The 22,878-nt window shown below is 44.5% G+C and overlaps 1 protein-coding gene and 1 long non-coding RNA gene across 2 annotated transcripts in view; one reads left to right on the plus strand and one right to left on the minus strand.

Moving 5' to 3' along the window:
- Window positions 1–7,011: 7,011 nt before the first annotated feature.
- Window positions 7,012–9,061, minus strand: LOC127045363 (GSK-3-binding protein-like). Its single transcript, XM_050941415.1, has one exon. It carries the CDS (start codon window positions 8,905–8,907, stop codon window positions 8,377–8,379), a length of 531 nt encoding a protein of 176 aa, XP_050797372.1. The 5' UTR covers window positions 8,908–9,061; the 3' UTR covers window positions 7,012–8,376.
- A 3,842-nt stretch (window positions 9,062–12,903) lies between these two features.
- Window positions 12,904–22,878, plus strand: part of LOC127045438 (uncharacterized) — a 36,024-nt gene continuing 26,049 nt past the window's right edge. Inside the window, exon 1 of the long non-coding RNA XR_007772711.1 lies at window positions 12,904–13,114. This is a non-coding gene — a long non-coding RNA (uncharacterized LOC127045438). The remainder of the gene's footprint in view (window positions 13,115–22,878) is intronic.

Consider the following 22,878-nt stretch of genomic DNA (forward strand, 5'->3'; position numbering starts at 1 on the left):
CAATGCAGACAGTCCCAGCAAAACTCCCCTGAAACATTCCCGGGTCAATACTCCCCACTCAGCATTCAAAGAACACATCAAGAACATTCCCAGTTCATCACACACTACTTATAAAGTTGAAATAGTCTCCTAAAATAATTTAACTTTTATTAATGAGTTTTAACATCTAGATTAAACCTCCAGAATTAAACTTCCCATAACAAAAATAAACTGTTTTATCCAGGAAATGCCAGTATTCTAGCTGATTGTGCATATTACATGTAGAACTGCAAACCAGTTTGTAATATAACCTCACCACAGACACATTTTCCTGTGTCCCACATTTTCAAACCATGCATCCTCTGGGCTGAAACCTTCTATGCTTTGTCTCTTGCAAACAGTGAACTTTTCTGTGTGGAAAATCTATAAAGAATCTCTGCAGCCATTTTTATGAAAGTGTGCTTGTGTCGGGGGGAGATTACCTTTCCCTTTGAAGAAAACTAATTGCAACCACAGATTTTTAAGAAACAATTCAAGAGTAAACAAGAGCTAAGATTTTAATTAATAGATATAAAGCCAGAAGGGACCATTATGATGGCCTAGAGACTGAACTCCCATAACAGGCCATAGAACTTCACCCAGTAATTCTTGGCATAGATACAGTCCTTACTGACGATGACGGTTTTTGCTTTGTTTAGGGGGAAAATAAAATTAAAATGTTATAAGTGGCTGAAATCTTATTTCCTAGCACACTGAGTGCATTTGCTAAACTTTTCAAAGAGCCAAATAAAGCCTCGTTCTTTGTAACATCACTGCCAGGAGCTGGCCTTGGGACAATATGCCCTGCATGCAAAAGTGCTGTTGCGCTGAGAAAACAAAATCTGTAAATAAAGTAACCTGCCTAACATGAATAAGATTAAAACGTTATAGTTGCTCCATAATTTTTGCTGCATAACAAAATATTTTGCATAGCTGTGAAATCTTTCATCCAAATATTTCAAAACACCTCACAAATATTCATCACAAGACCCTTGAAAGTATTATCATCTCCCCCATTTTAAACACAGGTAAAGGAGGCACGAAAACAGAACTGAAAACCGCTCTCTCCATCTGATGCTGTTAGCACTGAGCCGCATTCCACCCTAGATAGAACAATTGCTACGTAAAACAAGCCTTCCTTGTCCCAGGCCATGGCCTTATCAGAAAGGATATGGGAATTGTCTAGGAACCATCCACAGCTGAAAATAAGGAGGGAGATGCACTGTGGAAAGGAGTGTGAATTCAGGACAAGACTAGTGAGAGAAGCTGCCACAAGGAGCAGAGGGGAAGCTGTTAGGAAAGAAAGACTGTAACAGTGAGGTGAGCAGACAGCCGATGGTATATTTTCTTGTATCTGTGTACCAAGGATTTTAGACAAGGTATCAGATTAGAAGGGGATAATCATGCACACCCAAGCTATCTTAGATGTTTTTAAATGCCTACTATTAATAATACTTAGCTTTAACAGTAGAGGGGTTAAACACCTTTTTTATTATTTTACCCTTTTTGGAGAAAACAGCTGTACTATTTGTGTATGTATACATGCACACACCTTCCTCTGCAGTCATTTGGCTGACAATATGGGGAAAAAACCACTTATGTAAAGGTAAAAAGGCATGAGAATGTGAATTCAAGAAGGTCAAAGTTTGGGTTATTTTCTTTAATTTCAAATCCTTGCTTTTAGAGGTTTAATATTTTAAATTAGAACAATCACATTGATACAGGTAGAACAAGCATCTGCCTATAGCAGTAAAACGCTTAGCGCAGCAAAATATTTAGTATCAAGCCAGCCAGAATCCAGTTCCTATAATTAAAACATGTTTCTGCTGCTCTCTCTTTTTCTCTGAGTGCTCCCTCACTCAGGGGCGGCTCCAGGCCCCAGCAAGCCAAGCGCGTGCTTGGGGCAGCATGCCATGGGGGGTGCTTTGCCGGTCGCTGGTTGGTGGAGCCGCAGGACCAGCGAACCCTCAGCAGACATGCCTGCAGGAGGTCCACCGGAGCCACGGGACCCACGGCATGCCGCTGTGCTTGAGGCGGTGAAATGTTTAGAGCAGCCCCTGCCCTCACTACATAACACAGAATGTGCAATGAACGGCTTCTTTTCTTTTTAAGGTATTACTGCTGCTAAGAATAATCACACTGAGCTGTGACATGGCAGCCTTGCTGGATTGTTAAATCAATCAAAGGCCACCTGCTAACTGGCAACTGATGGAACAGCTTCAGAACACTGGGGGTGGGGCGAATAAAGTTTCTTTGAAGGCACTAAAGGTGAACCTTCAAGACTGTTTCTACAGAAAAACCTCTATCTGAGGCTGGAATTGAACATATTTCTAACCTTTATATACCTCAGGAAGCACCCTTGCTTTAGCATCTTTTAGTTACAGATTTGTCAGTTTTAATGACTACTCTGTGTATGGGGGCGGGGGAGGAGTTGTTTGTTTTTTCCACAATTGCTTTTGATCATTATACTCCTTGTGCAATCGTATTTGCCTTGCATTTTAAAGAATTTAATAGTACCCTTGGCTAAATGTAGCAGACCACCAGAATACCCCAGCAGAGCAGCTCATGTACAGAAATAATGCAATTTATATACAGATTATTCCATACAAAGAGTTGTTTTAGTTTCTTGTAACTGCAAATATATTTATTACTAACATTTAAATATCATAAAACTTTTCATGGTGCTTTACAGGGACTTTAATACATGGGGTGAAATCCCCACAGAAATCAATGGGAGTCTTGCTTTAGACTTAAGTGGGACCCAGATTTCACCTCTGGTTCCTGAGGCTCAATTTAAAGTTCCTTTCATTTCTGCTGAATTTAGAGAGGACAGAAGAATTAAAAATAAAACAATGTGAATCACATAGCAAGCAAATGAGATTTCTGATACCAAGCAGAGATGGCATAACTAGGTTGGTTCCAGAATGAGACAAGGTGAGTGAGAAAACATCTTCTATTAGTGGAAGAGACAGAGACCAGATTTTGTCAAGAAGTTGTTCCAATAAGAGATATTATCTCACCCACCTTGTCTCTGTCAAGCAAAGACTGAGCCAAAGCAAAACTGGAAGTCAACAAGGAAAAGCAAGGTAAAAAAATGAGGAGTCCTTGTGGCACCTTAGAGACTAACACATTAATTTGCACATAAGATTTCGTGGGCTAAAACTCAAATAAATGTGTTAGTCTCCAAGGTGCCACAAGGACTCCTCATTGTTTTTGCTGACAGAGACTAACACAGCTACCATTCTGAAACAAGGTAAAATAAGTGCACTCAAAGAGGGATTTGGGAGAACAAAGATGTTTAGAACTGAGGATAAGAGATGTCATTCATGTCATTGAGACCAGCATAACAGGCACACAACTGAGAGTTGGAGATGTTAACAAAGGAAGCCTCAAAATGATGTGTAGAGCAGAGAGCAATGGGGAGGACATGATACAGATGAGGTAGGAGACGGAATGAAGAATATGAGCTTCCTATGGAAACAGACCATATGGAAGCAGTGATGGTGTTTTGAATAGGATTCAAATTGTGCATTAACCAGCCCATGTTCTTCCTCTCCCTTCTATTGTTTGTCAGACACACTTAAGTCTTGTCATAACATGACACTGTAAGCACTCAGGACAGTGACCATATCTTTCTGTATACACCTACTATGCCTGGCACAACAGAGACCTACTCCTGATTGAAAGCTCCAGGCACTACTGCAAACTAATCTGAAGGAATGAGAAATGTGGCCAGAGTGGCAGGCAGGGAAGATTATTCCAGCTGCTGAATGGTACTGTCACCTTCTGTCAATCAAGGAGAAAGGTACAATAGAATAAGCAAGATAAAACAGTGGTGTGAAGCAGAGTTTTGTCCAGAGAGTCATGAAAACATTTCTCTGCTCCTACAGAGAATACAGGAGGTAAAAAAACATTGTTTATATTATTAATGTGCAACTTTGTGCCATACTAAGCCAACAACACTTAAGTGCACAATAAGGTAGAATAACTCCTTTTCATATTTTTACAAAAATTAAGATAAAGATTCACCAGAAATACAGAACCCCAGAAATGCATAAAAGATTGAACGAGCTCCAAAAAGTATTACTATAACAGTTATTAATTACAAATTTGTAGATCTTTAATTTGGACCCTGGGGATCATAACTCATTTGCAGAAAGAACCTGCTTTTCTACCCAGTTTTCCTGCTGATCTGACCAGGAAAAGGAGATGAACCCATTAAAATACATCAAAACACAGCAACTATGAAAATTGTAGATGCGCTAGTAGGACTTGTTGGGTACAGTAACAATTCAAAAACATCTAAAGTTGAGAGACAACTGATTTTATCTTTCAAAATTGAACAAGCTAAGTGTGCTGTGAAGGGCAAAGGCAGTATGGAATAAATCAAGTTAAATTTTGTTTAAAGTGTACCTTAGTTGAGCAAAGCGTATTTAAAGAAATGTAGGAAACAGTTTATTTCACTGTTTCTACTTTCACCTTTGCACTACTGAGTCATTACACTACTTGAATCTATTTCCTTATGATAACTATCCTTACACCTCTTGTCATCTGTAAGTGACCATCTTGATATCACTACAGAAGTTTTTTTCCTGCTGATAACAGGTCATCGTAATTAATTAGCCTCTTAGAGCTGGTATGGCATCTTCTCTGTATGTATATATATACTCTTCTTATATGTTCCAGTCTATGCATCTGATGAAGTGGGTGGTAGCCCACAAAACCTTATGGTCAAATAAATGTTAGTCTCTAAGGTGTCACAAGTACTCCTGTTCTTTTTAGCAGACAATGAAATTGTTCTTGAATAAATATTTATTAAAATAAACTAGGAAGAGTATAAAAATGTGTCAATTGGTCTTACACTACTTAAGTCTTGTTTTCCAGAACCAAAATGATAAACCTCAAATTTGGTCTATTTGTGAAAATCATGATGCAAGCTCTATTTTGAATAAGAATTTTCCTAAGACATGTATGGAGGGGAGTGCTAAAAGGTTATTGGCATGAGTTTATTAGGTTCATGTTACAAGTGGTAGAAGCATTGGAGAGTTTTGAAAATCCTCCAAAATGAATGCCAAGATCCCTTTACACAACACCATCACACACAGTGTACACAATGCTTAACTCACTGGAGCCCTTTCCTATCCACAGATCTCCCAGTCCTGCAGGAGGAAAGAGTAAAGGTTATTTGAAAAGCCATTTAGAAAGTTAAAAACCAGCTAGTCAATGAAATTGACTAGTGTCTTTTCTAGGACTCATTTCATTTGCAAGTTTATTGAAACATATTATTCTAGTAAAACCCTTAGAATGAATGTCTTATTTCTTTCACTGACTACAAAGACCACTTGTAAAGTTAACTGTTCTCATTAATATAGACAGATTTATATTTGGGTTTTGGAGGGGAAATGTAGAATCTCTGTGCATAAACTGAAGTAATGGAAAATCATAGGTAAAATCAGTATGGGAATATTTTAGTTGGCCTTCATTTTATACATACACATATTTAACCAACGTTGCATAAATACTGACACTACGTCAGCCAAGTTAGGTAGTGTAACAGAGTTACTAAATAGGCCCAGGTAATTAAACTGTTCATCCCAGGATTTAAGTTAACCATTGGCACAGTGGGTGCAACTCTGGTCCTGGAACTATTGGACAAAAATATGAAAATGAATAGATGTAAAGGCACAACGGCAGGTAGTTACATTTGAAACTCAGATTGTTTTACATCTTAGACTTTAGGGAGTTAAAGAATGAAAAAGAAACAATTTTAAAATAACTCTTCCGCAGTATTTATAACCTAAATATTGCAACATTCTGATAAAGCACAAGAACAAAGGTAATAGCAAGTCTGTTTATTCCTAGCTGTGTAAAATGTAAAAGAGTAAACAACATAAATTATGAAACTTTGGTTTTAAAATTGTTTCAGATATTTGGAATTAGATATCACAATGTTTTTGAAGTCTGCTCTTACCATGTTCCTTTAAGTTATGTGCTTTGTTATGAAAGATCACATTACATGTCCATAAGACTGCTTACAAATTAGAAAAAAAAAAGAAAAAGCTGGTGAAAAGCACAGTACGTACTGCTTATTTACTACCACCTTAGGGGGGAAAAAAACCAAAACCTGAAATCAATACTTCAACTGAACATTAAACACAATGACGTACTAAAGATTACGTATATCACTCAATGCTAGCACAAGAAAAATATGTCCTGACATAAGTAGTTTATGGATCAAATTTGACCTTCAAAAAGAGTGAACTGTTCAAGTAACTAACTGATCAGACACAGGTAAACATCTTCCATTTTCTTCCAAATGGGATCACACCGTCAAAGGGGCTGCTTTCACCCCAATGTGCGTAGGGGAGGGGGAAAAGGGGAAACTGTTTTCTAGTGTGTGTACAAACCTAATCTTAAAACTCATTGGTTGACTATTTTAAAATGGAATGAGATTACCTACTAACCTAAAACATTCAGAATGGTGTTTTAAAAACTTAATTAGCACCATCATTTTTGAATAAACGTGCATAAGTCTGTTCCTACTGAGATGTAGGAGCCTACTACACCCTTTCCCTCTCCATATCTCAGGTTAGTTGTATGTTCTCCTTCCCCAGGAAACAAAGAACATGAATAAATAACCAACTTCATCTTCTTTCCTCCCTCTAGTGTGATATACCAGATTGTTAATTTTGTTGTCAAATGTGATTTGATTTATGAATTCCTGTGGCAACGTTGAGTCTGCAGGAAAGGATGTCCCTTGGCTTAAGAAAGAATGCTGCTGGCAAACAAAGGGGCTCAACTGCATCTCAGTGCATTAATAACGGGTGTCCCACTGCATCAGACTATGCGGATTATTGTTTTGTCTGCAAAATGGAGATCTCTTAACTGAAAGGGAAATATGACAGGTTATGTATGTTTGTATGACTGTTGCCACTGATTAGTTCATATAAAGAGGTTTACTTTCCTCCATGTCAATAAGACACAGACCCAAGCTAAAAACAAGACTACATTTATTCAGTACAGACATGTTAATTAAGACAAGTCCTGTAAACCAGGAACACAATTCAAACACTCCGATACGAAGTGTATATATTTTAACAACAGCCAGCATCTTTTCAATCCAGCCATTGAGGTTTTGTTTTGTTTTTGGGGGGCGGAGGAAGTTGTTTAGCTACCATATGTGAACAATGTATCTCAGTCTTCATTCGCTCACACTTCACAATGATCAGTTCAGCGGCTTTCCAACTCTGAGATTCACGTTTAATAACGCTCTGTAGTCACAAAGGGAAAAGTGTAAAAAACAAACCCAGGAGGGGAAAGGAAACAGGCACCTCCCGAGAAGATACTTTAGACTTATTGCAAATGGCTCCTGTGAGACCACCAGAGACGGACAAATCTACTCTCTTGTACCGAGAAAGACCCCCAGCCTGGAGCACGCTGGCAGTGGGAATAGCAGGGCAGGGGTGTGAAGAGACAAACAGCCTTCTCTCTTGTCCATCCTCCTAGCAAGAGCCCCGAGCGCGGAGCAGTGGCAGCGGTATTAGCAGGAAGGGCGGGGGCTAGTGGGGTTCTTAGAGAGCTTGCTGTAACATGACCCTGTTTCTGAGAATCCCACTGGTAGGAGGAGCTCTTGGAAAGGGGGAGGGAGGGAAGCACAACAACTCGGATCGGGCAACGTGCACGTCCTCAGGAGACTCCCAGCGGTTGCAAAACACAGGGCTCGCCCACAGTACAGTCAAAACAAGCTAAGATAGGGTTACTATCTCCAACCGGCTGGTGAAAGCACCACCACCGTGCGTGCGCTGGGTGGATGCGCCTTTCGGGGACTGCAAGCGGTGACCTTGGAGCAGAAGAATAGGACCCAGGAAATTTTAAAGCCGCTCCACCCAAACCTACCTCCCCACCGCTCCACACGCGTACCCCTCCCCCTGCCGGGTGCCGCATCTGCCGCTCCCCTCCATAAGACTGGGGACCCCTTCCTCCAAACCAACGGCAGGTCTGAGGTCTGGACTGGCCCAGCGTGGTGGTCCCTTCCCCCGCCCCGACACACAGCAGCGAGTTGAGAGGGTCTGCACCTACGCAGAGCGGGGCAGGCTCCATTAAAGTGTGGGGGGGGCTCCCTGCTTCCCCCACCCCCATTAGCGACCAATACAGAGACTTACAGCGCCTCGGGACTAGCACCACGTTTTATACAGAATAGCCAGACCCCGGCCACGGGGTCTCATTGTCGATAAACAGTCTGTTTCAAGTACGGGAGATGCCCCCTAGATAGATCCGCCGATAGCTGGCCCCTCCCACATGCGATGTCCTGATCCCGGCGCGGAGGTCGGTGCCACTGGATCTCCGCAACCCGCGGGGCTATTGCAGAGGCTGCAGGGCTGCTGCTTCCCCCTCCCCGCTGCCGCCGGTGGTTGCTGTGGCCACAGCCGCCGCCGCCAGCTGCAGGCGCCTGACTGCCTCCTTGATGAGGTTCCCGGAGAGGATGAGCTGCTGCAGGAGCCGGTGCGGATCCTCCTCTTCACCAGGCGCTTCCCCGGGGTCCGGCCGCTTCCTCCTGTGGGCGGCGCTCCGCAGCCAGCCCCGGCCGCACAGCTGCTTAGCCGCTCGCTGGCTATTCTTGCCCGGCCGCTGGGGCTCCACGGGCTGATGCGGCTGCAGGGGGGCCGGGACCAGGAGGCCGCTGCCGCGGGGGGAATAGGGCGCGGCGCGGCCCCGGGCGGTGGTGGGCGGCGGATGCTTGGGGCCGCGGGGGGCCGGTGCCCGCTGGGCGCTTAGCTGCAGCACCTCGCCTAGCTTGGCCACCAGCGCGTCCACCTCCTTGGAGCCCGCCTGCCCCACGGCGACCGAGCGCTCCAGCAGCAGAAAGCGCTCCCCGGGCAGGCAGGGCATCTCGGCCGGCTCCACGCGCCGCGCCGGTGCACACCAGACTCGCAGCAGCCCGCTGCTGGGCTTGGTTTGTAAACAATGGGTGACGCGAACTCCCGGGCACGTCCCACTGCGCTGAGCGGGGGGAGCGGGCGAGACCACACCGGGACACAGGGGCGAGCGCGCGCTCACAGAGCCACCGCGGACGAGCCCCTGCGCCCTCTTTGGGGCCCCCCAGCAGTCGCCTGTCCAGAGGGTGGCCAGAGGGGGTGGGCGAGGGTGAGCGCGCCCTCCTCTCCCGGTCTGCCTCCCCCCGCTTCGCCGTACATGGGCTCGTCCGCTTTCAAACCCCGCACCCAGAGGGATGGGGACGAGCTCTCTGACCGGTAGGAGGAGCGCGATTGGAGGGGGAGGGGGCATGAAAGGGGAGCTGGGACGGCCTGGCTGAGCGGTGGGGGCAGAGCTGGCGAGGGTACCCCTGGCTAGGGGAAGGGCTGGCATAGCTGGCGCGAGACGCCCCTGGCTGTGGGGGTGGGGCAGAGCTTGCACGAGATGCCCTTGTCTGCGGAGCTGGCGCGGGATGCGGCGGGGGGCAGGGGGCAGAGCTGGCGCGGGGTTACCCCTGGCTGCGGGAGGGGGCAGAGCTGGAGCGAGGTACCGCTGGCTGCGGGGGGGGGGCAGAGCTGGCGCGGGATTACCCCTGGCTGCGGGGGGGGGGGGGCAGAGCTGGCGCGGAGTTACCCCTGGCTGCGGGGGGGGGGGGCAGAGCTGGCGCGGAGTTACCCCTGGCTGCGGGGGGGGGGGGGCAGAGCTGGCGCGGAGTTACCCCTGGCTGCGGGGGGGGGGGGGCAGAGCTGGCGCGGAGTTACCCCTGGCTGCGGGGGGGGGGGCAGAGCTGGCGCGGAGTTACCCCTGGCTGCGGGGGGGGGGGCAGAGCTGGCGCGGAGTTACCCCTGGCTGCGGGGGGGGGGGGCAGAGCTGGCGCGGAGTTACCCCTGGCTGCGGGGGGGGGGGCAGAGCTGGCGCGGAGTTACCCCTGGCTGCGGGGGGGGGGGCAGAGCTGGCGCGGAGTTACCCCTGGCTGCGGGGGGGGGGGGCAGAGCTGGCGCGGAGTTACCCCTGGCTGCGGGGTGAGGGCAGAGCTGGAGCGGGGTACCCCTGGCTGCGGGGTGAGGGCAGAGCTGGAGCGGGGTACCCCTGGCTGCGGGGTGGGGGCAGAGCTGGAGCGGGATACCCCTGGCTGCGGGGGGGAGCAGAGCTGCCGCGGAGTTATCCCTGGCTGTGGGGGGAGGCAGAGCTGGCGCGGGATTACCCCTGGCTGCGGGGGGGGGGGGGAGAGCTGGAGCGGGGTACCCCTGGCTGTGCGGGGAGGCAGAGCTGGCGCGGGATTACCCCTGGCTGCGGGGGGGGCAGAGCTGGAGCGGGGTACCCCTGGCTGTATTGGGGGGTTGCAGGGGTGCCCATGGCTGCGGGAGGGGGCGCAGCGCGGACGGGAACTGTTTCTTTAGGTATGTTTGCGTGGTGCCTGCTGGCGCAAGGTTTCAGTTGAGGTCTGTAGGCTTGTCGGTAATACAGCGTGTGTACAAGGAATGTAATTCTGGCCCCTGCTTTCATTGTAGCTGCTGGAGATTAGCAGTAATGGGGAGTGGTAGAAGAACAGGGTGCATGAAGGCATCTAGAAATTGAGATTATTTTTTTAATCGCCAGTCTCATTGAAACATGTGACTGGATTAAAAATAGTTATGCCTTGGAAATTTTAAACTCTATTACTTATGGTGCTGGGAGTGTTTTTAAACCCAATAACCTTGTACATTATTGTTGCCTTCCTTTCCTTTATCCAGTCTACACCAGGTAGAACTACATTAACCATGCTCATCTGACACGTTACAGCTAACACATATCAGCATATCCATACAGCAGTGTATTTTCTAGCATAATTATATCAGCCATGTTGGCTGTCCACACCAGTCACATTGACAACTGTGTTTGAATCAGTGCATTCTGGGGAAAGCTGGGCAGCTCTCCCTTAATGCCACAGCTACTAATGCCAAGGGAAAAAGAGATGATTTTCATTTAGTGCTGTGCACTTTAGGATCTCCAAAGACTTGGGAAAGGGGAAGCAGACAGTCCAGCTATGGTTAGATGGTACCACCTACCAACAAAATTATGTTAGAAGCTGGTTACAGATCATATTATGTTGCAGCCTTGCTGTGAGAGGTATTGAGAGCCATTTATGTAAACCTGATGTGTATAGACACAAACTATGTCTGTGGCTAAGAGTTTGTCTTTATCCAGATTTTTTTTACAGCTATACCTATATTGGCTTAAAACTAAAGCAATACAACTCCTAGTATTAGGGTTGACAGCTTTCTAATTGCAGAAAACTGAACACTCTTGCCTGCCCTTTCCCCAAGGCCCTGCCCCTGTCATTCCCTTTTTCTGAAGCCCCGCCCCCCACTCACTCCATCTCCCCCACCCTCATTCACTCATTTTCACTGGGCTAGGGGTGAGGGCTCTGGGGTGGGACTGGGGATGAAGGGTGTGGGATGCAAGAGGGGACTCCGGGCTTTGGGTGGGGCTGAGGGGTTTGGAGTGTGGTAGGAGCTCTGGGCTCAGGCAAGGGGTTGGGGTGTGGGAGGGGGTATGGTCTCTGGGCTGGGGGTTCAGGCTTCATGGTGGGGTCGTGGAGGAGGAATGTGAAGTGCAGGAGGGGGCTCTAGGCTGGGGCCGAGGGTTATGGAGTACAGGAGGGGCCTCAGGGCTGGAGCAGGGGTTTGGGGTGTGGGAGAGGGTGAGGGCTCCGGCTGGGGATGTGGGCTCTGGGGCGGGGCTAGGGATGAGGGGTTTAGGGCTTGGGGGCGGTGAGGTGGGCTCTGGGCTGGGGGATGGGGCCGAGGGGTTCGGAATATGGGAGAAGGCTGGGCTGAGGCAGACAGTCGGGGTACAGGAGGCGGTCAGGCTCTGGGAGGAAGATTGGGTGTGGGAGGGGGCTCAGAGCTGGGGCAGAGGGATGGGGTGCAGGAGAGGGTGATCCAGGCAGTGCTGATCTCAGGTGGCTCCTGGGAAGCAGCAATATGTCCCTCCGGCACCTAGGTGCTGCCCCTTGCCCACAGGTACCACCCTCGCAGCTCCCATTGGCTTCAGTTCCACCTCCACCCCATCTTATTCTGATCTTCTTTCTTCTATTGCATCTGTCACCGTCATATCTCAGCACCTATGAGGTTCTTGGGATCTACATTTAAAAATTTACTTTCTGGACTTCAAAAAAATTCATATTAGGGGCCTGATCTTGCATATGCTTACTTACATAAGTGACTTCATTTATGGTAGTAGTTCAGTTGAAGCCAATGGGGCTACTTGCACACAGGGGCGGCTCCAGACCCCAGCATGCAAGCACGTGCTTGGGGCGGCACGCCTGTGGGAGGTCCACCAGAGCCGTGGGACCGGCGACTGGCGGAGTGCCCCCTGTGGCATGCCGCCGTGCTTGGGGTGGTGAAATGTCTAGAGCCACCCCTGCTTGCACAAGTATAGTCACTTGCATAACTGTTGTTAGGATCTAGTCCTAGGTTAAAAGTAAATATCTGGGCATAAGGGAGAGAATATCCGTGAATGCTTATGAGCTACTTTCACTTACTTAAACTGAAAGTGTGCCTATGTGTCTCTCTCAAATGTGGAGTTTATGGCAGAGACATGATTTATATCAAGTTCTCAAATATAACTTTAACATTTAGAATTTTGTGAGGTGAATCTTAAATGCTTGTGAAAAATTCCACATTGACAGCCATTTATCCACAGAACACCAGCAAAATGCCTCACCAATGTGCCTCAACCTTTGCCTGGAGAAACTGTCTCCTCACCCCACCCCCGCAAGTTCAGTCTCCATGCCCATTCTAATCCTTTGCTTCTCTGCGCAGATTGGCAACAAAGAGTAGTCAGTCATGATGCTGTGTGTATGTGTGTCTGTGTGTGTGTGTGAGTGAGACAGAGAGAGAGAGAGAGAGAGATGTGGGTTGCTGTCATATGATAACTTCACTGAGCGATCCAAGTCATTTATCAAAAGCCATTGGCAAAAATATGTCTCTATTGAGCCAGGCTAGGTTAGGTGAACTAGAAGTGAAAGATACTGTATCTAGTTACACTATTTATTAATATATTATGTATTAATGCTTTATTATCACCACCACAGTAATATCTACAGGCTCCAATCAAGATGGGGACCTCAGTGTGCAAGGTATTGTACAAACATGTAAGGGACATGCTCTTCCCTGCCCCCAAAATCTGACAAACTAAAAAAGACTTCTAGTATTAATAATTATGCACCATTGTTTCAAATGAAAAGAGTGTAAGGCATCCATATATGCAGTACCTGATATTCTGGTTTAGGTCTCTAATAGGAACACTTTTCTCCTAGTATAGGCCCCTTAGCTCTGTAGCTATGCTGACAACCCACTTGTGTAGATGCAGCTAAGTTGACAGAAGAATTCTTCAGTCGACCTAGCTATCACTGCTCAGGGAGATTGATTACCTATAGTAGTGGAAAAACCTCTTCATTTGCTGTAGTAAGCATCTATGCTACAACTTTACCATGGCACGGCTGTAGCTCCATAATATAGACATGGCCTGAGTTTATGTTGTGTGCTAGTGAGGTCCATATACCTCATCCATTACCTTAGTATTCTGACCTCTGTCTTCACAAAAAAAAAAATAGCAAAAATTTAAAAAATGAAAGTCTTAGTTCTGGGATAGAGAGTTAAACCCATATCACATCTCCAGATGCACTCTGTGTCAGGGGTGGGCAAACTTATTGGCCGGAGGGCCACATCTGGGAATAGAAATTGTATGGTGGGCCATGAACGTTCACAAAATTGAGATTGGAGGGCAGGCTCCCAGGTTGGGCTGAGGATGAGGAGTTTGTGGTGTAGGAGGGTGCTCTGGCCTGGGACCAAGGGGTTCAGAGGGCAGGAGGGGGATCAGGGCTGGGGCAGGAGGTTTTGGTGCAGGAAGGGGTACAGGCTTCGGCTGGGGGTGTGGGCTCTGGGGTGGGGCTGGGGAGTTTGGGGTGCAGGAGCGTGTTCTGGATGGAGATTGAGGTGTTTGAAGGGTGGGAGGGAGATCTGGGCTGGGGCAAGGAGTTGGGGCATGGGGAGAGGCTCAGGGATGCAGGCTCTGGGCGGTGCTTATCTCAAGTGGTTCCCAGAAGCAGTGGCATGTACCTTCTCTGGCTCCTACGCGGAGGCACAGCCAAGTGCTTCTGCATGCTGCCCCGTCCGCAGTCACCGCCCCTGCAGCTCCCATTGGAGTGGGACCATTGGAGCATGTAGGAGGCAGAGGGGGGCCATGCGACTGCTTCCGGGAGCTGTGTGGAGTGGCCCTGATCCTGCTCCCTGGCTGGAGCACTGGACTGGGGCAAGCCCCAGATCCTGCTCCCCAGCGGGAGCTCAAGGACCAGCTTAAAACGGCTAGTTTGCCCAACCCAGCTCTATATCGTTACAATATGTGGATTTTCCATGCACATAGATTCTTATTGTTCTTGGTCATAAGGAAAAGTTTCATTATGTTTTAAATTTCACTTTGCTCATGCTGGCAGATTAGCTGTCTGTCACTTAGACCTTAGAATGCCAAGGAGAGCAATACCTAAATACCTTTAAAAATCTGTGGCTTTTATTCCAAATTAAAGTGGTCTTAATTTGGATTAGTTTAATTTACTTTGAAAGTGAATTGGCTAAATCAAATTAAGGATACTTCAGTTCTGAATGAGAGCATCTACAAGGGGGTTTAATGCAATTTAACTAATCCACTTCAAATTCACACCCAATTCGATTTAAACATTCCTGAGGGTCCCCATGAGGACACACTCTTAGTGACTTGCCCAACATCATGTAAAATATCTATACAGCACCTGGGTGCCTGCCTTCCAGCCCGGATCCACAGATTCATGTCAGTGGGGCTTGCAGTAGTGCTCTAAAAATAGCTGCATAGACTTGTGGCTCAGGCTCTGAAGCCTACTCCCACCCCCTAGGCTTCAGAGCCCAAGCTGCAACATCTGTACAGCTATTTTTAGATCACTAGTACAAGACCCATTAACACAAGTCTGTGGAGCCAGACTGGGAGGCTCACTCTCATATACAGTGTAGACCTACCCAGAGGAAGTCTGTAGCTCAGCTGGGAATTGAACCTACATTTCCAGAGGCCGAGAATAGTGTCTCAACCACAACACTGTCTCTCCCTGGCACAGATGAAGTACAGGTTTTTTTTAAACAAGGCCTGATTTTGGTAAGAACATCTGCACCCTGTGTACACTATAGCATCCACCATTGTCATCAGTGGAAATGAATTTTGAGACATTGTTTTCTCTTGTAGATAAGGCTTTATTGGGTTCCCATAATAATGTTAAGCAAATTAACATAAAGAATACGCAAGATGGGGGGAGTATCTTCCAAAAATAAACATAAGGGCTAAGGGTGAACAGAGAGCTATCAGTAACACAGCTGTGTGCACAAAATCTTTGACAAGTTACAACATGGTAGTTAAAAAGATTTTCCTAACAGGTAAGTTGACAGTGGACTTGGCTGATGGTTGGATGCTTTTTTTGCCCTGACACTGACAAATTTCTCTGTCCCAGTTCAGAGGTTATCAGAAATTACCACTACTAGTGGTCATCCAAGACATTCTATTAAAAAGATGCCTTAACTGCAAACAGCAGTTGCCTCATGGCTTTATATTTATTACTATTCCTAATCTCTTCTTTTTAGAACTGGACAGTTTATTTATGTATATCTGTTTAAATTTTGAAAGAACAGCTTTTTCTTATATTTTAATTTGTTTCTATTATTTAACTTAATTTCCAGAGCCCTCTGGTTGGGGATGAAGTATGAGTGTTTTATGTGTAAATAATAATTTTATTAATTATGTGGCAAGCTCTAAATTTTGCCTTTTAATCTATCATAATTATGTAGGATAATGATCTGTCAGTTCTCAGGGACACATGTCATGTCAGCGTATAAAGGCCAATCACATGTCTAAAGAAGCAAGCATAAGTTGTGATTTCTGAGCTTTACAACAAACAACAACAAGTGCAAACAACAAAAAGTAAAAGTCACTTTGAAGCCCTTGTAAACCTATGCAAACTCAGGTATACAAGTGGGAGCCCTTTTATCACACATGTGGACATACATGCTTGTGTGTACAAACACACAAAACTATCATGTGAAAATAATAACTCATCATAAGGAACTGAGTAATTATACTTGACATTTCCAATGCCATAGATCATCTAGTTACAATAATTGTACGCAGCTTTGAAAATGTAGAGAGCCATTTAATTTCTTAGTTGGATTAAAAATAAATTGACCCATCTTTTCATGACCATTTACTCATGTTTGAGAAGCTTTGTCATATGTACTGCACTTAGATATTATATATAATGCTCTTTTTTTTAACAATAGATGTCAAATAATCGTGCTTGTGTAAACTAAGCTCATCTCCTACACATGCTTTATGTTGTGCATTTCAGAATGGGTAGAGGCCGGAATGCCAGAACAAGAATAAGGTGCTTTTAGATTTTCTAACACTTACTTGTTTTACTAACCTGCACCTATAATAGAATTCTAAAAACAAAAATCTTTGCTTTAAAAAACAACTAAGGTTACTAAATGACATCCATGTGTTTGCCTATCACAAAACTTTCAAAATCCAAGCACATTAAAGCAAAGAAATGAATAATTAAGGACATCACAGGTTTTACACAGCTCAAAAATACAAGTATAAATACATTGTCTAAAACTTTAAACAGTGATTTTGGGGATGCCCAGCTTGAGACACCTTAAAGGGACCTGATTCGGCACAGAAATTGAGGTACTCAAAAACATTATGTTTGAAAATTTAGGCTTTTATTCTTAAATACAAAAGCATATTTCATCACAACATCAGAATCTGCTCATATCCAGGGATTTTGTTTCTTTAAAGTATTGTTTTGTTAACTTGATTTTGGTATTTAAGGGATTGTAACAGGGTCAGCTGTCTCCTGAGCAGACCCTCATGACCAAAGATCACTCTGTAGCAACCTGCCTCTATTTCCTCCTCTTCGGGACTCCTTAGACTCCACACATTTTTGTCTGTGGTCAAAGTAACCCTCCTTGGGGTCATGGTTTATTCACAGAAAATAAAATTCAAAATCCCAAATGAAGGTCTAACAAACATCTCTTTTCTTACTCCCAGTCCTTTCTGCCTGGAGAGTTCTGCAGTCTTTCCTCTGCTTGCTCAGGGTCTCTCCTGCTCTAGTAAGCTATTCCCTGCCTTTCTTAGATCTAGTCTTAGGCCAGGTCTACACTAAAAAGTTTCTTCGACTCAACTGCGTTGCTCTGGGGTGTGAAAAATCCATCCTCTGAGTGACATAGTTAAGATGACTAGCCCCCATCAACCTAGCTATGCCTCTTGGAGGGCGAGGGGATGGATTAACTACAGTGATAGTAGAACCCATCTTGTCGCTATAGTGAACATCTGCACTGATGCACTACAGTGGTGCAACTGTAGTGGTTTAAGTAGAGACCTCGCATTTGTTCCAAATCCCAGGACTCTGCTGGAGTCTGCTCTCACTGAGCATCATCCCATGGCAGCTTCCAGGTGCTCTTTATGGGAGAAAGCACTGATCCCACTCAGCTGTGCCTTTTTTAGTAGTCAGGGTTGGATAGCCCCAGGCCCTCCAGCTCTTCAAGGGCAAGCCACCCTTTTACAGGGATACAGTACTGTTAATTGGAAGGGCAATCAGTTATCAATTTATGAATTGACAGTAGATTTTTTTTTTATTTTTGGTAAAAATATTTTAACTGCTAGTTGCTGATAATATGTTGTATGTGTAAGCCCCAATTTCCAAGTCTCTTTGATTCTGTTTCTAGCATCCACCAGGTCAAGACTCCTTGCATTTTGGCCATTTGGGCCTACCATACTCCCAAGGACAAGCCTCTCCTCTCCCTCTCTGGGGACTCAGCTATCAGAATCTTCCCTCACCTGCTAAGACAAACCCCCCAAATGGATCCCTTACTGCCAAAACTCCTTCCATCTGCCCTTAACTCGTCTACTCTCCCACAATCAAAATTCTCCCTGTAACAAACAAATGGTTGGATAGGTTTCCTTTTACAGCTCATCAGCCCTAACCTTACTCAGCTACAGGGATTGCTTCAGATCAGCTTGTGAAACTTCCTGTTTAGCAAGGATTGTCAAGGTGCTTTGCACAACATTCCCAGCGCCTATGAACCTAGGAGAGAAACCAGGACTGGAAACAGAACTTTCAGATCTCTCAGTGATGGACTAAACCACAAGTCAGCTAGGTTTCCTACATGTCTTTTGTTTACTCAAATAATTGAGTCACTTGCAGCTGTCCTTAAAAGTCAGGATAAAAACTGTTTACAGTGATATCATATAAAAAATGATGGGCTGTTGTGGTGCATCTTGTGTGATTTTGTAGGTTTTCCATAAAACTTTATTAATGTTCTCTTTAGGTCCTGGCTTGCCATGTATTGAAATATAGAAATAGGACCAAGTAGAGATTAAAACTAAATATTGCAGGACACAAATCTCACAGATTTTTCTGAAATCTCTGATAAAATACTACAGATTTAAGAGAAAATTCCATTTACATTTTGTCAGAATTTCCTGACAAGTTACCCACACTTACAATTGTACCTTTACTTAATAATTGTTAAGCAGACATTTCCTCTGTTAAATCAAGCCTATCTAATCATAAATACATTAGGACCACCACAATCAATAAACAGATATGTAGTGATGATGAGCAACATGTCTTTCTCAGCATTTAGGTTAAAAATCTTTTAATTGTAATGAAAAAAGACTTGTTTCAAGTTGTATACCAAGGATCTGATCCAACTCCCCTTAATCAATGGGATTTGGATAAGGCTGCAAGCTTTCTCCATTTAAATCCCTCCTCAAAACACACTTTCAGCATAATCCACAATACAAAGAAGAATGTTATTAAAAAAAAATTACACCACTTGAGATCTGATTATCATCAGGTACATCCTGTTGCTGAACTGTGTTTTCTAATTTAGGGTATGAACCTGCTCCCGCTGGAACCTACAGAAGCAGTAGCAGGCCATTGGATTGTAAGCTCCTTGGAGTTGCTGTTACAGTTACAGGGCTAGCTGCACCTCTGTCCCCTTTGGGTCTCTCTGAGTGCATCACCTCAGGTGTCAGGCCTTGGGTCTTCATCTCTCCTGGGGTGAATTCTGTAGTCCTCCCTTTTTAGACCAGGCCCTGGGCTACTGTACCATGTATGTCAGCCATTCTTATTCAGCAGGTCCAAGTGGGTTTGGCACCTGTGGCTCTTCCCTTCAGGAGTGTTTGACCTGTGGTATCCATTGACAAAACAGCCTTCTTCAAACCAAAGTATTTTCTATTTAAAAGTAGGAATAAAATAGTAGAGAAGAAAAAGACAGACACCTGCTTATCTTACCTAAAGTCTTACTACCCACTTACCTAGGCCGGCTTAGCTTCTTCAGACACCTCCAGCTTGTGTGTCAGTTGGTTTCCCCACAAAACTACCCCCCTTTGACAAAGAGTCCCTTTTTAAACTGCTATAGTTCTTTTGATCTTCTTGTGTTTCCAGGTCTTTTCCTGTCCTGGCATTGTCTCTTAACAATCCTTAAATGTTCACAGAGAAGTGGCTTATCTTGAGCAATTCTTTGCCCTTTCTGCTTATTTTTCCTTACAGCCCTCTAATAAACCAAACCACTATACTCATATATTAAAAAGCCCAATAACCAGCTCAACATACAGTATTAATAAATTACAGAGCTGTTCCATTTCCACCACTGCAACCAAGTCTTTCTCTATGTTTTGAGTAGAGCTCATCTCACTGTTAGAATAATAATTCTTTTAACTTCTGAGGAATTGTCTTTTCTATGCTTTTACAGCACCCCACACTGAATGGGGTCGTTGGACGCTATCATAATAGAAATATTTATGACTAATAGCAAGTAGATCATAGTACTTATCCTCTTCAGGGATGCATAATCTCTGGACTGTTGGCAACTGAGCTTCTGCAGAATACTGACTGAAACACTGCTCAGCTATGTCCTAGGTAGAGATCTGAAGTGCTATGGGAACCAGAATCAGGTTCCAGTTCTTCCTATTGCGCTTTCACTATGGCTATAAATAAATGTACTCTCTCTTGGAGAGATTAATTCTTTTGGAATAATCCTGTATCCTGTTCCTTCTTGTTAGTGTCATTAAAATTAAGAACAACAAAATAAAAAACCCCATCACTGCTGATAAAACTGTCTCACTATTTTATAACTGAACAGCATCTTTTCTGTTCCTCCAAAGGATCCACTCAGTAACCTCTCTTCCCATCAGGAAGGAGCAGTCAACTGCTGTTCCCAACTGCCACAGAACACTGATGCCAACACTTCATCCTTTTTTGCTCCTAAAAGGACATGATTATTGCAATGGAAGTGGTTCCACAATTAAGGCTCAGTTGAGTTTTTCATTCAAAGCAGAGATTCAATGTCTTTGTTTTGTTAAAACAAGACAAAAACACAGCACATCTTCCCCAAACTTACAGCACTTACTCTTTGAGGACAAAATTAGTTTTCTGAGACTTTACAAGTAATCCATTAATTTATGTATTTATTTTGTGGTAGCTTCAATCCAGGCCCTTGCTAATTGTTGTACAAGCACATACAGTTCCTGCCTCCACTATCTGTCTTCACTGCAGAAGTAACTGGATTGAGCCTAATCTCAAAGAAGAGATGCCACTCTGCAAAATAACACTCAGCTTGCTGCCTACACATTGGTGCTGTACTCACTTGCACATGCTGCTAAGACTTCTGGGGGCCTATTCCAGGGTTCTTAGTGCTGCAATAAATCGAGCCACTCTGATTTATTTCCCACTGAACTGTGGGGGAATTCTGTAATACATTGGAGGACTAATAGCATTCAAGTGTTTCTACCTGAGTGCACACTACAGAGTGGTTTTGTGAGCAGGTGATGTATTTTGCTCACTCAAGTTTTAGCCTATAATCCCTCTTCGGCCAACTAATAAGAATTAAAAGTACCATCACACTCTAGTTAAGAGTTTTTGTATATGGACTGGACTCAAGTTAGGGACAACACTTGAATTATAACTCAAGTTAACTTTGCAGTGGAGACAAGCCCAACGAGTTGACAATTTAAGGCCATGTTTACAAAATGTAGTGAAAACGTATTAAAAAATGGGTCTGTTAACACAGTTCTGTATCCACAATATATAGGACGCTAAAGGTTAATGCATCTGAGACAATTTGTCCAACAAAAAAACTCCTAGCTTCAGTTAATGAACCAATTAATTGAACATTCAATATTACTAGTCTTCATTATAATCTTACTCTGAAAGCATGTACTAGATCACATCTTCAGTGGTTAAAAGTCATCACTTAAGTTATGTATGATCAGCAGCACGAGTCCACATATTTCAGAAGTTTTTCTTATTTGCAGTTCTCACAAATTTACCTTCACAATCAATGCTAAAACAGGTCTTTTTAAAGTTAGGTTTTAACTGAATGCTGCACTTTGGAAGGAAAATTCCTCCACCGATTTAGCCAGTATTTTACTGTTGTCCCACTATGGTGGTATTTATAACTTCCACTTACCATGTAATTTATTATAAGAACATAAGAACGGCCATACCGGGTCAGACCAAAGGTCCATCTAGCCCAGTATCTGTCTACCGACAGTGGCCAATGCCAGGTGCCCCAGAGGGAGTGAACCTAACAGGCAATGAGCAAGTGATCTCTCTCCTGCCATCCACCTCCATACTCTGACCAACAGAGGCTAGGGGCACTATTCTTTACCCATCCTGGCTAATAACCGTTTATGGACTTCACCACCATGAATTTATTCAGTTCTCTTTTAAACACTGTTATAGTCCTAGCCTTCACAACTTCCTCAGGCAAGGAGTTCCACAAGTTGAGTGTGTGCAGCATGAAAAAGAAATTCCTTTTATTTGTTTTAAACCTGCTGCCTATTAATTTCATTTGGTGACCCCTAGTTCTTGTATTATGGGAATAAGTAAATAACTTTTCCTTATCCACTTTCTCAACATCACTCATGATTTTATATACCTCTATCATATCCCCCCTTAGTCTCCTCTTTTCCAAGCTGAAGAGACCTAGCCTCTTTAATCTTTCCTTATATGGGACCCTCTCCAAACCCCTAATCATTTTAGTTGCCCTTTTCTGAACCTTTTCTAGTGCTAGAATATCTTTTTTGAGGTGAGGAGACCACATCTGTACACAGTATTCAAGATGTAGGTGTACCATGGATTTATATAAGGGCAATAATATATTCTCAGTCTTATTCTCTATCCCCTTTTTAATGATTCCTAACATTCTGTTTGCTTTTTTGACCACCTCTGCACACTGCGTGGACATCTTCAGAGAATTATCCACGATGACTCCAAGATCTTTTTCCTGACTCGTTGTAGCTAAATTAGCCACCATCATATTGTATGTATAGCTGGGGTTATTTTTTCCAATGTGCATTACTTTACATTTATCCACATTAAATTTCATTTGCCATTTTGTTGCCCAATCACTTAGTTTTGTGAGATCTTTTTGAAGTTCTTCACAATCTGCTTTGGTCTTAACTATCTTGAGTAGTTTAGTATCATCTGCAAACTTTGCCACCTCACTGTTTACCCCTTTCTCCAGATCATTTGTGAATAAATTGAATAGGATTGGTCCTGGGACTGACCCTTTGTGAACACCACTAGTTATCCCTCTCCATTCTGAGAATTTACCATTAATTCCTACCCTTTGTTCCCTGTCTTTTAACCAGTTCTCAGTCCATGAAAGGAACTTCCCTTTTATCCCATGACAGCTTAATTTACGTAAGAGCCTTTAGTGAGGGACCTTGTCAAAGTCTTTCTGGAAATCTAAGTACGCTATGTCCACTGGATCCCCTTTGTCCACATGTTTGTTGACCCCTTCAAAGAACTCTAAT

The sequence above is a fragment of the Gopherus flavomarginatus genome, chromosome 2 (assembly GCF_025201925.1).
Source record: "Gopherus flavomarginatus isolate rGopFla2 chromosome 2, rGopFla2.mat.asm, whole genome shotgun sequence".
Lineage (NCBI taxonomy): Eukaryota > Metazoa > Chordata > Testudines > Testudinidae > Gopherus > Gopherus flavomarginatus.

Bases quoted from the DNA above. Each gene is read 5' to 3' on its own strand.
- LOC127045363 (XM_050941415.1), bottom strand. From the start codon at position 8,907: ATGCCCTGCCTGCCCGGGGAGCGCTTTCTGCTGCTGGAGCGCTCGGTC.